General features: G+C 37.2%; 1 protein-coding gene across 2 annotated transcripts; it reads left to right on the forward strand.

The window, feature by feature from the left end:
• Positions 1 to 2953: 2953 nt before the first annotated feature.
• On the forward strand, positions 2954 to 13394 carry tbrg4 (transforming growth factor beta regulator 4). 2 transcript variants are annotated; one of them, XM_067394886.1, is made up of 12 exons: positions 2954 to 3046; positions 3535 to 4007; positions 4123 to 4304; positions 6329 to 6473; positions 6607 to 6781; positions 6877 to 7034; positions 7149 to 7259; positions 7359 to 7503; positions 8263 to 8505; positions 8612 to 8723; positions 8809 to 8923; positions 12006 to 13393. In XM_067394886.1, the coding sequence occupies exons 2-12, from the start codon at positions 3603 to 3605 to the stop codon at positions 12105 to 12107; spliced, it is 1893 nt and encodes a 630-aa protein (XP_067250987.1). In that variant the 5' UTR covers positions 2954 to 3046; positions 3535 to 3602; the 3' UTR covers positions 12108 to 13393. The 2 variants fall into 2 exon arrangements, with proteins under 2 accessions (XP_067250987.1, XP_067250996.1); XM_067394895.1 differs by lacking the exon at positions 2954 to 3046 and adding an exon at positions 3079 to 3248 and having other exon boundaries at positions 12006 to 13394.
• Positions 13395 to 17962: the final 4568 nt, after the last annotated feature.

The following is a 17962-nucleotide window of genomic DNA, read 5'->3' on the forward strand; positions in this document are numbered from 1 at the left end:
TGGAGTTTGAGACTCACTGTATGTCTTTTCCATGTACTGAACTCTTGTTATTTAACTATGCTATGTTATTTACTATGGTAAATTCAATTCTGGAATCAGGGGCACCTTTAACATTTGAGCATGTCACACCCTTCTAGTGCCATTTCTTAAGACTTTCCACACTATTGTGACCAAGCAATAATACGATTTGTACAATTAGCGGAGTGTGTGGATTGTGTAATAATGTGAATCGTGTAAAGTGAGTAATGTGCCATGTGAGGTGTGTACAATAATTGTGGATCGTGCAATATGAGGATGTGCAATAATGTTGATTGTGTAATTTTTTTTTTTATTTTTTTTTTTTTTTGTATATGAAATTTGTCTATGTATTGGCCCTTTGTGACCCCAGTCCTGGGGACAACGGATGGAAATTAGCCTTCGGCTACAATCCGGTGTGTTTACATTCATGTATTATCATGTCTGTTCATTACTGTCCCTATTAAATAAATAAATAAAAACTATATGACAACTGCATCCAGAAAATACTACAGAATAAATATGCAACTATACCTCCAGAAACAATGTTCTGTTAGTGCCTCTCTCAGAATGTATAATTTTCTATTTTCTTCTTGGACATTATGTTTTGTCATATTGACTGTTGCAGCACTTCATTAAAGACACAGATTAGACGCTGATTTAGACTAAGCCATCCTCTACAAAATGACGCAAAATGTTCATTTTGTTTGCTGCTTTCATGCTATTACTGAACCCAGAATAGACCGCTATGCACCCTGTTCCCATTATAAAAAATAATACAACTGGAACGGTTAATGAAGAATTGTATCAATTTAATCAGTTACATTGTTCGGTACTGAAAACCTGGAGATTAATGGCTGAGCTTACCAATCACCGGACTAGCTCAAATATGATTCAATGAAGACAGATTTGAGAGAAAGTCGTAAGTACATGCCTATTTTCATCACCAAAAAATCATGTCAAATTTATTTTAGGCAATATGCTTGACCAACTAAGTGAGAACCATAGGGTGAGAACTGCATTATGAATTAATCAATGTCGCCATCTGCTGGTCATGAACAGCTTCTTCTAGTAGACCGACTGCAACAGAAACGCTAATACATACAGGTGCATCTCAAAAAATTAGAATATCATGAAAAAGTTTTTTTTTTCTTTTTTTTTTTCTGTAATTTTAATTCTAGATTTATTAGACATAAAGTAAAATATTTCCAAACTTTTTTGTTTTCATTTTGATGATTACAGCTTGCTGCTCATCAAAATAAAATAAAAAAATCCATATCTCAAATAATTAGAATATTTAATTTCAAGTTCTATTAAATTACCATTCTCAGGGTATAAATACTGGGTTTAGGTCAGTAATCCCAACAGCAGTCATGGGGAAGTTTGCTGACTTGACAGTTGTCCAGAAGACAATCATGAGGGTAAGCCACAGAGGGTCATTGCTGAAAGAGCTGGCTGTTCGCAGAGTGCTGTTTATGTCACATTTCATGTATCAAGCCACTTCTGAACCAAAGATGTCAGAAGCGTCTTATCTGGGCTAAGGAGAAAAAGAACTGGACTGTTGCTCAGTGGTCCAAAGTCCTCTTTTCAGATGAAAGTAAATTTTGCATTTCATTTGGAAATCAAGGTCCCAGAGTCTGGAGGAAGAGTGGAGAGGCACAGAAACCATGTTGCTTGAAGTCCAGTGTGAAGTTTCCACAGTCAGTGATGGTTTGGGCTGCCATGTCATCCGCTGGTGTTGGTCCACTGTGTTTTCTGAAGTCCACAGTCAACGCAGCCATCAACCAGGAAATTTTAGAGCACTTCATGCTTCCTTCTGCTGACAAGCTTTATGGAGATGCTGATTTCATTTTCCAGTAGGATTTGGCACCTGCCCACACTGCCAAAGGTACCAAAAGCTGGTTCAATGATGGTGTTACTGTGCTTGATTGGCCAGCAAACTCACCTGACCTGAACCCCATAGAGAATCTATTGTCAAGAGGAAGATGAGAGACACCAGATCCAACAATGCAGATGACCTGAAGGTTCTATCAAAGCAACCTGGGCTTCCATTACACCTGAGCAATCCCACAGGCTGATATCCTCCATGCCACGCCGCATTGATGCACTAATTAATGCAAAAGGAGGCCCAACCAAATATTGAGTGCATAGAAATGAACATACTTTTCAGAAGCCTGATATTTCTGTTTAAAATATCCTTTTTTTTTATTGATCTTATGAAGTATACTATTTTTTTGAGGTAGTGAATTGGTGCGTTTTTGTTAAATGTGAGCCAAAATCATCACAATTAAAAGAACCAAAGACTTAAAGTACTTCAGTCTGTGTGCATTGAATTTATTTAATACACAAGTTCCGCAATTTGAGTTGAATTACTGAAATAAATGAACTTTTCCACAACATTTTAATTTATTGAGATGCACCTGTATATTGGGAATATGAACATTATGAAGCATTCGCTTGGGGTTAATTAATGACATTCTTTCAAAAGATCGTGTGCTTTCGCTGTATCTCAAAGAAAACCTATTATTCAGCCCATAATAAACCCACCAACTCCAACTCTACTACGTGTAATGTTATTTTACAGAAGCTACATTACATTAAAAGCCGAATGCAGTCGTTGAGCTTCAAAACTATAGGTTCTGAAATGCAAGTAGGCTACAAGGCAATAAGTAGGCCTACAGATAAATCTTCTCCTTATGTCTGACCAAAACTTGTATAAGGATGCAGTATTACTAGGGTTATTACAAATTATAAATGTATAAAAATTAATTAACCGTACATTAAACGTTTTACATGTTGTTGTTTTTTTTCAGATGCAGAAGAGACCGCACTACTATTTGGATTCAATTAAAAAAAAAAAAAAAAATGGTTTATCATCTAACTTATTCTAACTTTAAGGTATTCCAACCAATCACGATGCTCTGTCGAAATCACGTGTTGCCAGTTCACACTGACGCAAAAACTCCGCGACCTACCGATAGTTCCTCCATGTGAATGTCGTCGCAGCTCTTATAAAAGCTAATTTGACAAGGTAAGAAAGCAGCATTTGGTCTTTCGGTTGGTTTGGTCTACACCCACATCCATACGATAAAACATGTTTACTGAACTGTATCAATGTTTTCTGGGTTCCCGAAAATTCTCGTTGATAACGTTGACAGTTTCATAAGCTTTACAGCGGCGCCTGCCCAAATCGGCAAGGTCAGAATAGACTTCAGCTCATGACAGACAGCTAGGTAATTCAGACATCTCGCAGATCTTTATGTAGTGTTTACATGCAGTATAATCGAAAAGTGCTGAAGCTCAAGATTCTTTTGTTGAAAGCAAAAGTACTAGTAAAATATATTTAGTTATGATAAAAAAATAATAATAATAATAATAATGTAAATTACACACCCATAAAACAACATCAAATATATTATAAAATAACATCAACATCAGACTAGTATTATTTTAATATAATTTGGCTCATTTTCTCACAACTGCTACTTTTCTTATTTGTGCTGTCTGGTTGATTCTTAGGTGCTCAGGAGAGATGTGGATGCAAATGCTTTGATTGCTTGTTGAATCGAGGAAATCCCCTTTCCAAAATGACCACCAGGCTGCTGTGCAGATGGGCGCGATGGTTTCCTCGTTGCTCTCAGGCTGCTGTGGCCTCAGCCCGACTACAGACTTCCACAGTTCACCATACAGAGCCGTTGTGCCTGATGTCTGTGTCTTGGATCCGACCTTCTGCTAGGCACCTCTGTCAAGGCAATGAACTGGCCAGGATGGAGGAGACACCATTTCCATACGAATGTACAGAACTAGTCAAACTTGTTGAAAAGGCATCCACTCCACAGGAAGTGCTTCAGTTGTGGGCAGAGCAAGGCGGATCTGCCAGCGATGCTGCTAGGTGTCTGGTCCAGCTGAACCTGCGGATCATCGAGAAGGGCGGCGAAGGAATTCTGCAGGATCCGCGCTTTGAGAACATGCTGGAGACCGTAAACTCTCAGGTAACCATGCCAAACTGTATGAGTAGCAGCTTAAATTAAAAGTCCATTTGTCACAGATAAAGATGTTGAGGTTTTGGGCCATTGGAAAGATTACCTTGTTGTTCCTCTCACACAGGTGTCCTTAGTGTGGAATGGATCTCTGGTGGCTCTTCTGCGCACACTCACTATGCTGGGTCTCCCTCCTGATGCACCTGTACTCCACTCCATCCAGAATGAAGTGCTTTGGAGGATCCGGCGCCTCAGCTACCGTCAGCTGGCCTACCTGGTGGACTGGGTAGCCTTTCAGCGCAAAAGAGGGTGAGATTCACATGCTTGACAAAGCTTGATTCACAGTCATAGACATTAGCATGTGACAATGTAAAAATGAATTTTAGGGATGACTAGTCAGTTGATGGATGAACTACTTGATTAGTGGGGTAGTCTATTCACACACACACACACACACACATATATATATATATATTAGAGATATATTACATATTTTATATATATATATATATATATATAATATACAGTATATATATATATTATATATACAGTATATATATATATATATATATATATATATTATATATACAGTATATATATATATATATACAGTACAGTCCAAAAGTTTGGAACCACTAAGATTTTGAATGTTTTTAAAAGAAGTTTTGTCTGCTCACCAAGGCTACATTTATTTAATTAAAAATACAGTAATATTGTGAAATATTATTACAATTTAAAATGACTGTTTTCTATTTGAATATATTTCACAAAGTAATTTATTCCTGTGATGCAAAGCTGAATTTTCAGCATCATTACTCCAGTCTCCATACTCCATACTCCAGTGTCACATGATCCTTCAGAAATCATTCTAATATGCTGATTTGATGCTCAATAAACATTTATGATTATTTTCAATGTTGAAAATATGTTTTCCAGGATTCCTTGATGAATAGAAAGTTCAAAAGAACAGCATTTATCTGAAATACAAAGCTTCTGTAACATTATACACTACCGTTCAAAAGTTTGGGGTCAGTAAGAATTTTTATCTTTATTTTTTTTTAAAGAAATTAAAGAAATTAATACTTTTATTCAGCAAGGATGCATCAAATCAATCAAAAGTGGCAGTAAAGACATTTACAATGTTACAAAAGATTAGATTTCAGATAAACACTGTTCTTTTGAACTTTCTATTCATCAAATAATCCTGAAAAAAAATATTGTACACATATTTTGTACAATTGTACACATTAAATGTTTCTTGAGGAGCAGATCAGCATATTAGAATGATTTCTGAAGGATCATGTGACACTGAAGACTGGAGTAATGATGCTGAAAATTCAGCTTTGCATCACAGGAATAAATTACTTTGTGAAATATATTCAAATAGAAAACAGTCATTTTAAATTGTAATAATATTTCACAATATTACTGTATTTTTAATTAAATAAATGTAGCCTTGGTGAGCAGACGAAATTCTTTTAAAAACATTAAAAATCTTAGTGGTTCCAAACTTTTGGACTGTACTGTGTATATATATATATATATATATAATATACTTTTTTTATTATTATTTGTCTTTAAGATTTTAATGTACATGCAGACAGACTAATTAAAAATAATCAAACTTTTTTTGTTGTTGTGACCAGAGGTCGCGTTAGACTTTCTCATTGTCCCTCATTTTGAAGAACAGGGTCTTAAAAATTCCATCATAATCTATTATGACCTGTCATTTTAATTTTCCTATTTTAATTAAAGTTGGGACAATAAATCAATTCCTGGTTCGCGATACAATTCGCAATTCTGGATCGATTCTGATATTTTCTCTCTCGAATATATTCTGAGCTTAGTTTTAACAGCAGATGGCGCTCTAGGCTATTTTTTTAAACCGCACACTCAAATGCTCACAAAGAAGAGTGCTGGACAGCGATCATGCATTTGTCATGTAAGTGGTTAAATATACTTGTTGCACCTCAGAATGCTTTTATGACACAAGATTAATGTAAACACAGCCCACTGTGAACACCCTTGTAATTCACTTCAAACTTTTCGAACTTCATGAATAATTATTTTAGGTTTATGTAGTGTGTGTAAAGGAACTGGAAGCAAGCAGAGAACGGTTGTTTCTAAAGCATGTAGTGCCATCTGCTGTTAAAAACTAAGCTCAGAATCGATTCAAGAGAGAACTGTGATAATTACATGAATAAATTACATATTAAAAAACATATAAAACAGAAAACGGTTATTTTAAATTGTAATAATTAGTTCTTGATGTTGTAGTTGGTCCAGTAGGTAACTGATTTGTTCTTGTAATTTTGTTGTTTGTGTTGTGATAGGTATGAAAATGAAGTACTCACCAAAACAGTGCTGAAACAACTGGAGCTGCGCTGGACAGAGCTAAATGACAGTCGTACCATCACCATTCTCATGGGCCGTGCTTTGCTTTTCTCCCCCTCTCTTATGGACAAACTGGAGGACAAAGTGAGTGCACACACATAAACACCTTTAGCCACCTAGCCAACCAAACATATTTGAACACTTCTGAAATTGCATTATGTTGTATTAGGCTTGTTACTTACTTGTCTAACGCTGAACTGTATCTTGTGCTTTCCAGGCTCTGGAGTTGGCAGAGACTTTTAGCGCAGACGATATCCGGAGGGTGGCATTAGCACTGGCCTCTCATAACAGGAGGGCCGTTTCTTTGTTACGGGCTCTCTCATACCACCTGAACCAAAAAGCCTCCTTTGAACTGAAAACACCATTGCTGCTTGACATCGCGTACACTTATGGTCAGTGAGAAATTGTGATAGTTTGGGGTTTTCCCTAGACTTCCATAAATAACTGTAAAAATCTAATTATTCTCTCATCTTTCTTTGAATAAAAGGTAAGCTGAATTTTCACCAGACACAGGTGCTTCAGAGAATAGCGGCAGAGCTATTGCCTAGGTTATCAGAACTGAGTTCCTTCGACGTCACTCGCTGTGCCAAGTCTTTAGCCTTTCTCAAGTGGCTCAACCTGCCTCTGTTTGAAGGCTTTGCTCAGGTTAGAGTCTTTTTATTGCTGATTTTTAACAAATCAGCACCACAAAGTAAATTATACTTTCCTTGAAGGCAACCTTTTATTTTCATCCTTTTCCCCCTCTCTGTTGTATTTCAGCACTACGTGAATTATAGTGAAAGCTACAGCACTCTGCAGGTCTGTAATCTCCTCATGTCTTTTGCCAAACTCAACTTCCAACTTGGCAGAGGAGAGGAGTTTTACCAAAAGGTAACCAATTAGAGTGGTAATGTATTATTATCCTTGATTAACTGCAATGCAGTGTATTTTTTGTGTATGTATGTAATATGTTTTATTGTGTGGCTATAGGTACACAAAGCTCTGGAAGGTTCCTTTCAGAATTTAGAGCCCTTCCTGAAAACAGATGTGGTCTGGTCGCTGTGTGTGCTGAACCAGGCCAATCCTTACTACATCTCCTCTGTTACAAAGCATGACTTTCAGAAGAAACTTTCAGGTACGAAGGAATGAATGTGCTAAAAATATTCAGAAAAGACTATACTCTCCATTTTGGGAAAACTGCTGAATTTACATTTTTTATTTATCAAAATGAATAATATCATTTGCTGTTCTCATTTGAAACACATGGTGGCAGTATAGGAGCATTGTCCAATGTCTGTCTTTACTTGCATGATAGGTTGTAGCAGATCTAAACTACACTACCTTTCAGAAGTTTGGAGTCAATAAGGTTATGTTTAAAAGAAATGAATACTGTTATTCAGCAAGAATGCACTAAATTGATCAAAGGTGACAAAACATTATAACAAAATACTTATGTTTCTTAAAAATTCTTAGTCCTCAAAGAATCACATTTTCCACAAAAATATTAAGTTTTCAATGTTGTTCATAATAAGAAATGTTTATTGTGCACCAAATCAGCATGTAGTTGCCGCCAAAAACATCAAACAGTTTTAATATTCTATAATATTACTGTTTATACTGTATTTTTGATGCAGGCTTGGAGAGTATAAGTCTTCCAAAAACATTTAAAAAATCTTAATCAAACTTTGAATGGTAGTGTAATTTAAGGAATAGTTTACCCAAAAATGAAAATACCATCATTATTTTTTCTCTTGTCATGGAACACAAAAGAACAAACTTCAGAATCGTCACACACTTCTTTTATATACTAGGCTGTCAAGCTGTGCACTATATTTCAAGTCAGTGTGCATTTTTGTGTGTGATTTTGATAAACATTTCCTCACCCATCCAACAGGTGCCATTGTGGATCGGACTGAGAACTATCGGCTGAAATTACTGCATATCTCTGCCTTTGCTCAGCTGGAGCCTTTAGGAATCACTATAAAATCCCCTGCTGTGGTGCTTCCAGCTCCCCAGGGGAAAGTGGAGACCAACACCCATCTGCAGAGCAGCCTACACGCAGCCCTCCAGAGCCTGACCAACAGCCGGACACAGGCCCTCCGCACTGCTGTCAAAACTGTTTACGGCTGGACAATAGGTGAGTAGCAACTACAAAGTAACAAACATAGGTTTGATACCCATTCATGGGTCCAACAGAACCTCCTGCTAATTTGCAAATCTATTGATTGATTTGTTCACCACAGATGGAGAACTTGTGGTAGATTCAGAAAATAAGCCTATTGATTTGGAGAACTTGAAAGCCACTCATTTACCTGGAGGCGGTGGACCTGATGCCTTACCTGCAGGGGCACGACGGTGAGTGTGAAAGTGAAAGATTTGTCCTAATTTCACATACAGAGATGGTTTCTGATTGTGTCAATGTGTTTGTGTCTATTTGCAGAATAGCATTTGTGTCTTGGGACTTTCCTAACTTCTGTCTCAGGAGCAAGGATCTTCTGGGTCGCTTTGCTATGCAGAAACGCCACCTACAGCTGGCTGGGTTTATAGTGGTGGAGGTGAGACAGTGAAATACAAGCACAGGAGATGAAAACATCTCTCAGTTAATTTGAAGTATTAAGGCCTGTTCAGACCAAGATGCAGTTATGTCATCTGCCATAAGTCGAGTGGATACTGATTGGCTGTTATTGTTTATCAGCTGGACAAAATTTGTTCTGAAAGTTATTCCAACAATATCATTCCTGTGTCATTATCGTTCACTGTGGTGTGGACAGCGATTATCATTATTCTCATAGAATTAAGGCCTGTTCAAATGAAAATTAGCCCAAGCTTTACTCACCCTCAAGCTATCATAGATGTATATGACTTTCTTCTTTCCGATGAACATAATAGGAGAAATATTAATAAATATCCTGTGACACATCTGAGCTTTATAATGACAGTGAACATGGTTCATGAGTATGAGCTGAAGAAAGTGCTTCCATCCACATCCATCCATGATAAACGTGTACTCCACACGGCTCCGGGGGGGGTTAATAAAGGCCTTTTGAAGCGAAGCGTTTGTATAAAACAATATCCATATTTGGCATCACGTCAGTTACACTTTTTTTCCGTAAGTTGAATAGGGAAGGCATAGGATTTAGCGTAAGCTTTGTGAACTGCTAGAGTTTTACACTTTCTTCATACATTGAATATGGAAGGCGGTCTGGCGGAAGCTAGATATTTTACTTCATAACTTGTTAAATATGGATTTTTTTTTTTTACACAAACGCATCGCTTTGTTTCAGAAGGCCTTTTTTAACCCCCCTGGTGTGAACAAGCTTTTATGAACTACAAGGTCATCAGTGTGTAAAGGTCCACTGAAGTGCCTTGGAACTGTTGTGGCAAATTCGATGTTTCTTCAGTTCTGGTCTCAAAGAAAAACTTCCAGGTCCCAGAAGTTTAACTTTATTGACAAGCAACAAAGTGAGATGCCAGCTCCACATCTGAATCTTTCTAGCCAGGGCACAGTTTTTATACATTTTTCTTACCTGTTAAAACAGTGTAAGATCCACCCCTACAGTTATTTTCCATGATCTCATTTACAGGTGCTCTCCTCCCTTTCTCTTCCTGGAGTCTCCCAAGTACTCCCCAACATTTTTACCACAGTCACTTCACCAATTAAACTGCAGGTGTTGCTTATGTAAGAGATAATTTTCTTTGTAAGGGTGGCCGACTGCCAACTACTGTACATCTTTTGACTTAATCTCTCATGGGCCTTCTGCCAATTGATGGTCAACCCTTTTCCCATTGGCCAAATGAAAAATTGTGAATTGACAAAACAGTCAACAATCCCTGGAGGCAAGAAGCCTTCACGTAACACCCTTAATAATGGTCTTATTCATTTCATAGCCACTTGATGTCTGATGGAAAACTACCGGAAAATATGCTTAGTAGGCCAAGCTAACTTCTCAGATACATCTAAACCTTACAGTCACGTAGGCCTCAAAACACGTCTAGCTTTTATAGTAAGCAAACTAATTCTATAATTGTTTTCTATTGGATAGATAAAATACTCCGTCAGAACTCACAGCATTATTCAATGTATTGACGTAATTTCCACTGAAGCAGGAAGACAGTGCGAGACATATCGAACAGCTTCTCCCCTTTTTTGAAATAGCCAATTGCATTTAGCTTATGTCACAGCTCGGCCAGAGCCGTTGAGCTTGTTAAAACCTCAGTTTCCTTCTAATCTCTAACTGTTTCTCCTCCTAATCTCCTCCGTATTGCTTTAAAATATAGCATTCTGTGCAGAATTTAAATGTGTCCGATACGTTTTTTGGTCTGCGCTGACTCACGCATATCATCCACTCTGTGGTATCATGTCTCTGGATCAGAGCAGAATGGGTGCACTCTGGCGGTTCACGTGACGCTAACGTGAAATCAGACTTAATTCACCTCAATGGAAGGCATATTTACACTGTCTGAATCGTTCCTTATTCCCTGTATAGTGCACTATTTAGAAAATAGTAATTGCGCAATTGAAAAGAAGTGACCGATTTTAGCTGCAGCTTCATCATCTATTTATAATGTAGGGGGTGGGACATTTTAGATTTTAGAGAGAATTCGATTGGTCAGAAAATCTACAGAGGAGCTGAAGTGCAGGGTGATGTCATCAAAACCGTTAGATCTTACAAGACTGTAAGATCTGAATGCTTATATCTTCTAAATTCGAATTTTGTCATTGTTTTGGAGCACACTAGCTTATAGACAACAGTAAGGCTGATATATTTATACTAGAAGTCAAAAAACTTCGATTTTGATTTCATGGCGACTTTAATGTAACACAAAAATAAGCTAATTTTCTAAACATACTTTAATTAGGGATGTTACATGGGCATTAGGGGTTAGGTGGCCAGGATTAGCTGTACATCATTTACTGTTGGTCTTCCAACTCACAATAAAAAAAAAAGTTCTATCCTTTTTAAAGGAGAAGCACGGTGTTGTTAGCCTGATTATCTCTATTCTTAATGTTATAGCTATTACATGGCAAGCAGTCCCCCTTAAATTTTGGTTATAAATAGCGGCAGTAAAGACAGAACTGTGCAAAAGGACTCAGGCTCTGTCTGCAGCATGTAGGCCAATCCTGTTAGCCCTCTGCCTCCTGGGGTACAGTTTAATAGAGTTGGCTGGACTCGTCTTGACTTCCAACTGAGCACAAGGCTGACATAATGCTCCTTCCATTTGATGTGCTAGCTCACACAAGCCTTTTTTAAAGGCAAGAGTTCGTAACCCTTCTCCATTTTCAGTTTTCTGAGATTGATATTGTAGTCACATTACTAAAATTACAGCAAAATTCATCCATTGTCTATTTTTAATTGTGTAGCGCAGTATAAAGCACAGTCTACACAGAAGTTGCTTTCAAACTGAGCAGAATTCTGTTGGACAATGCAGCGAATCTTCATGACCAACTTGAACCTGTTGCGAAGTCTGCATGGGGAAATCTTTCGCCATCATGCAAAATTCCACATTGCATGGATTCCTATTGAAATTACTCTTATTTTGTCTGAAAATTTGCCAAACAAAAACAAATGTGACCACACCGCCTCTCTCAAGCCTATTGATTTGTCACAACCTCACTCCTTATGTGTCCCCCTACAGGTGCCGTACTTTGAATGGCTGGAGCTGAAGTCTGATTGGAAAAAAGTGGCTTACTTGAAAGACAAATTAGGGAAGGCAGTGGCTGAAGACATGGCTAAGTGAGCCATCAAGCCTGTCAATAACTTTAAATGCTTTTGACACAGGCAGCTTATAGACATCAACAGGGCCAGACAATACAAGACAGGTGAAGGAAGGATACAGATATTGAGTACAACATATACACACAGCATCCTCAAGTTCCTTGATCCACCTAAACATCAGAGTGGAAATCAAATGCGACTGGGAGCTGTGATCCATCTCTGCAGGAACAGAAAGCAGAGCCTCCAGAAATCAGCAGATGCTCGGAAACGGAGTCGTGTATCCGCTGAGCCAAAGAGCTAGGCATATGTTGTGAAATGAAAGTGAAATGAAAGACTGATCTGAAGGGCATAAGCAATGTTCGCCACAGGGCAAACAACTCTGCATCAACCACACTAAATTATGAATCCTCCACATCTTCAAAAACAACTGGCCATTCACACGGTCTACTTCAGCTTTTAATAAATACATACACCTTCCGTTTTTGATGTGGTTGCCTAGACAACACATGGGGCTTTCCTTGTTCCCAAGGAGACAGTTGATAGGATGAAAATATTTATGGAGAAAAGGACTAAGTTGGGTACTTAAAGATACTTTAATTACACTTAAACAGCTCCACTATATTATTGCTGATTAATAAAAAAGAAAAAGTTAAAAGATACCAACTTTATTTGCCTCACCTGATATATGTACATTTGCAAATATGTTTGTGATTTAAATATATTTAAAACATGGTAGTATGTAAGAATACATATTGGATGACAATTTTTGCCTAAAATATTTATTTTGGAAAGGCCATCATTGCACTCTGGTATATTTAGACCTAGTTGCAGACCTGTTATTTGCTGTCAGGTAAGCCAGAAGTTACGTTCTCTGGTCAGTCTAAGTGGACCTTTCTCTTGAAAGATTTTGTGCAGAGAATGGATGTTTCCACTAAGACTTTCACCTCAAGCACCTCGGTGTTTGCAATGTGTAGTGTATAAATAAAACTAATCTCGTATTTTTATCAAAGAGCATATCATGACTCATTGCTGTATTATGCCGAACGTGGTTTGCTAATGTTGGCTGGCTCTCTGTAGTCATGCTGTGATGTTCAATGTCTCGAAATGTTTTGTGTAAAGAGCATAACATTCTGATTAAATGTGAAATTGATCTTAATGTATTTTTGTATCATTTACAATGATTTAAGATTTCATCAACAGACACTGAGGTTTGGTTTGCTGTGGTGATAAGCAAACATCTTGGATCAGAATCTAATAAACGTGTTTTTAACAATGAGCTGACTATCAATAAACAGTGGAATTTGTCTGATGTTTGCTCAGTTATGCAGTGTATTTTACCTTAAAATCGAAGTCAAGTTCACAGCAGAGCAACCACATGTGTTCATCAACTGAACATTTTCGCCATTGGTGATAATTTTAGACATATAGAGGGTATGCATCGACGTCACTTTCCCGCCGAAAGCGCGCTCCCTCAGCTGGACTGAGTGGCAAAAGAACCTGCTGCGTGGCTGGATTTAACAGGGGAAACTAAAACTAACGAATTGCACTAAAGGTTGGAATTGAATGTGTTCCTTACAACTTGTCAAATAAACTTAATCCATGGATATTGACATGCAGCCAGGAGTCGTGTTTCCTGACATTTATATGTGCCTGATTTCGACGGCGGGGAAATACATAAAGCAAATCTGCCTGTGAATATTTTATATAACTATAAGTGTTTAAATCCGCGTAATCGCTTATATCAATGTTATATCGTCATATTGTCCAGACAGTTTTATAGGATAGTTTTTGTCAGCGTTGTTGTTTATTGAAAAACACCAATTATGCAGAATATAAGATGGAAAGTAATTAATTGATCAGTTGTCAACACAATATATAACAATATACGGTATGATTTTACCTCAAAATCCAACAATTTGACACAACGATAACTGCAAATCCACGTTTCTCTGCCTGGAGTCGTTGCTTTTTGCAGTTTTTAAATATAGCCTATACCTCAGGTTTTGTATCAAAGCTATTTATACAGTCAATCACAAAGCTCTTTCCCGTTTTATGTTTTGTGTGTTTTTTTTTTTGTGTGTGTTTTTTTTGACATTCACGCTGAAAACCAATGCTGCCGCTCAAGGGGCTCGATCGCACACCGGACGCGAAGCTCAGCGCCGCACTGCGCCGCGACACGTCTTTCAAATTCGAGTCGTGGTCGTAGCTGGGAGCCGAGGACAGGCGCCGATTTATGATTGTCGCCGCCGGTGTGCGTACACTCAGTCTTTTGCCACTCAGTGGGCGTGACCGCAGTCGTAACGGTCGACGGTGACGTCACGTGTATACCCTCTATTATCTGTTGTATTATAATTTGGAGCCTAAATGAAGCTTTGAAAGTATTTGTTCTATATTTCTATGTTTTATATTTATATACACCACTTTGTTGGTGTATATAATGCAACATTTTCAAATTTGGTTAAGTGTATTCTTGAACTAATCGTTCTTATCTCTAATAGAACTGAATCGAACTTTAGTTCCGGGTTGATGACGCAAGACGCACAGCTGAAGTAGCACGTCCGACTCAAAAGGTGCGTCCCAATTCGCGTATTTGTGCACTATTCTATGACGTTTTTAAGTATAAATAGTGCGAGTAGTGCGTTCACACTGAAAATTCCAAAAAGAAAAAGTGCACTTTAAATACCCGGATGATGCACTAACTAAAAACGAAGTGTGGAATGTTGGACACTTCGTGCACTCGACTGTCGCAGCTTTAATTACGTAGTGGAGGGGAAGGGAGGATCGAACTTCATTGTTAAATGACAAAATAACCTTATACAATTCACGCACTACATGGATGAGTGCATAGTGCACAAGTACATAGTGTATAAGTGCATAGTGTATAGTGCGTCATTTGGGACGCAACTAAAAAGAACTGAATATCAGCCAGTTCAAGGCACGTAGGCTACTGGGAATATTCTTATTATGACTACTATTATTAAATAACATTTTATTAAAACAGTAAATAAATTTGAGTTTATTGTGCATGCAGATTATATTTTAATTTGTTAAGATAAATTGTGTACTGTAATTTGTTTATATGCCGAGAATTAGAGAGGACCTGTATTGAGTTTACGTTACAGTAAGTTAGGCTTAGTTAATAAAACATTTACAAAAAACTTCAGAGGTACAAGGACTTGAGTTAGGCCTAGTCTTTTACTTTTAGTGTATTGTAAAAAAAAATAAAAAATAATAAATAAATTAAGGAAAAACAGACCTCATTAACAAATATTTCGGGCATTTTTTGTTTTTATTTTTTCTCCCTATTCTGGCATTTACAAGTGTCTGTCATTATTAAACAATCAGCAGCATAAACAAAATGTAAAAAAAAGTGCAAAAACAGGTGCTTAAACAATAAACTGCACATGGGCAATGACTTTCGTCCTGATTTTAGGAAAACAAGCTATCTTTGTTTGGCTTTGTTTCAGACCAAAGTATAAATTCACATTTCTCCACTTTTTTCTTTTATTAAAATGCATTTTTATGAATATGTAGGCTAAAGTTATTAGTTTAACTTAATAATACTTGCCGTTGTAGGCAGACTGAGTAAGACTGAGTTAAAATCAGAATCAGAGTTGAAAGGCAAAGTTGAAAGTCAGCTTTTCGGTCATATCCTACTCAAAAAGGACATTATGAGCCGGATCAACTAAGTCCCTGTTTACACCTGGAATTAAGAAACATTTTCATCGATCGGATCACAAGTGGATGACCTTAAATACAGGTGTAAACTGGGTCTAAAAAGATTTGAGCTTGTCCACTTTTGACCACTTTCAGAGGTAGTCAAAAATGCATTTGAAAAGTGCTAGTTGCGTAAGCTGTCAATGGAGGTACAGAAAGCTCTTAGATTTCTTTAAAAAGATCTTCATTTGTGTTCCGAAGATAAATGAAAAAAGTCTTACGGATTTGGAATGACACGGAGGCGAGTAATTAATTACAGAATTTTCATTTTTGCACTAACCCTTTAAAAGCATCCGAGACATTAGGATTCTACTGGACTCTTGTCAGAGGCTGGAGTGGAATCTGGAGAGCATTCTGGAGCAGATGAGATGGTCCCAATGTTCAGGAATGTGAAGGATTTTGGGAATTGGATAATTGTAGTTGTAATAGCAGAGAATAACAGTCTTATCTGTTCCAGATGAGATGGTGGACCAGATGACTGAAGCAGATGACTGAAGACTAAAGATGAGTGAAGAGGATCGCACAGGTAAGTTTCATATAGGCAAGTAGACAGGTAAGTGGTTCAGTGGACAATGATGAACTGAAGAGTGACTGCTTATGTGTGTCTTGATGAGGTGATAAGTAATTTAGTTTCATATTTATTTATATATATATATATATATATATATATATATATATATATATATATATATATATATATATAATGAGAAGTGGTGATAGCCATAGTGTAGCCAAATTAAATTATTATGAAAAAATAGAACTCTGAATTATTCATTATTCATTTATTTATTTGAAGGTAGCTTTGGCTTATGATATGGCATTAATGAGCTTTTTAATGATTTTTTGTACAGGCTTTTACTGCATGTTTTTTATGGCCAGGCAATGAGTGACATCAGTGGACGAGAACACAAGTTTATTGTTTTTGTCCTTCTATCTTCCTTATCTTGAAGGGCAGGTTGACCCCAGCATGGGTTCGCTCAGTCAGACTGCATTATGCAGGGGCCCCTATGAAGAGCCTTGAAGAATGAAGGAGTGCTGACCTCTCTGCAGGCTATAGGGTAGGTCATGAATAGTAATTCTTCCTCATCATTAATTTCTCATTCTGTTTATTTAATATCAGGACCCATTTCAAACCTTTTAGAATGTTTTATTGAGTCTGATGTCAAAGAACTTGACTGCCCTGCCCAAAATTGTTAAAAAATAGCAGAAAAGGCAGAACCAACTCCCTATTAATCCACGTGGTTTTGAAAGTAAACATTCAAAAAGCACAAATTAACATAATTTTTACCATGTAGTGTCTAATTGTACTAAGAAAACCTGTGATACAAGTGACAGCGCCATCTTTATGTATCTGTCTCTCTTCTTTTTCACTCACTTTTAATATACATAATTGTATTGAGAGAAGTGAATAAGTACCTTATCATTGTCTGACTGTTCCAGTCATAAAGAAAGCTATCCAGTTCCCTAAAATTCCAGTGAAAGATCTGGATGTTTGATAAAGAAAGTGAGAGGCAGAAGAGAAGAAAAACTCAGGAAAGTCCCCAAGTCTTGCCAGTGCTGGAACCTGCTGAATATTGGATTCCCTTTCTAAAGCATCCATGAGTTCTCCCCCACAGTTGCCGTGGAAACGTAGCCCTGTGCTGTAGCTAAATTTACTGCAGTATCCCTCACTCTTACTTTCATGAAGCTCAGTTTCATTGATTTTTAAAGATGTGGTTTTTATCTCTTGTTGATTTGAAACACAAAAAGCGTATTTCTACCACCTCTTACTTTTTTGTCATTTTAAGATACTCCAAAACTGTTTTATAAATTCATTATCAGTATTATCGACATAACACATCATTCAGCACAATATATTCTAGTTACAGCATCTCACTCTAACAACCTGTCAAACACACATACAGTGTTTCTCAACCAGGGGTCCATGGACCCCTAGTGGTCCTTGACATAATGCCAGGGGGTCCTTATAAAATATCTTAATATTAATTTTTGTATATTTTGACATGTTCCCATAAAAGAAGAAGATAATATATGTATAATATAAATGATAATATGGCTAAAGACAAGTCAAATAAGTAGTAAATTATACTTGACTACATTTGTTTGTCACAAAGACATTAATGATACCAATGAGCCAATTTTATTATGGGGTCCTTGAGG

The sequence above is a fragment of the Chanodichthys erythropterus genome, chromosome 2, assembly GCF_024489055.1.
Source record: "Chanodichthys erythropterus isolate Z2021 chromosome 2, ASM2448905v1, whole genome shotgun sequence".
Classification (NCBI taxonomy): Eukaryota; Metazoa; Chordata; class Actinopteri; order Cypriniformes; family Xenocyprididae; genus Chanodichthys; species Chanodichthys erythropterus.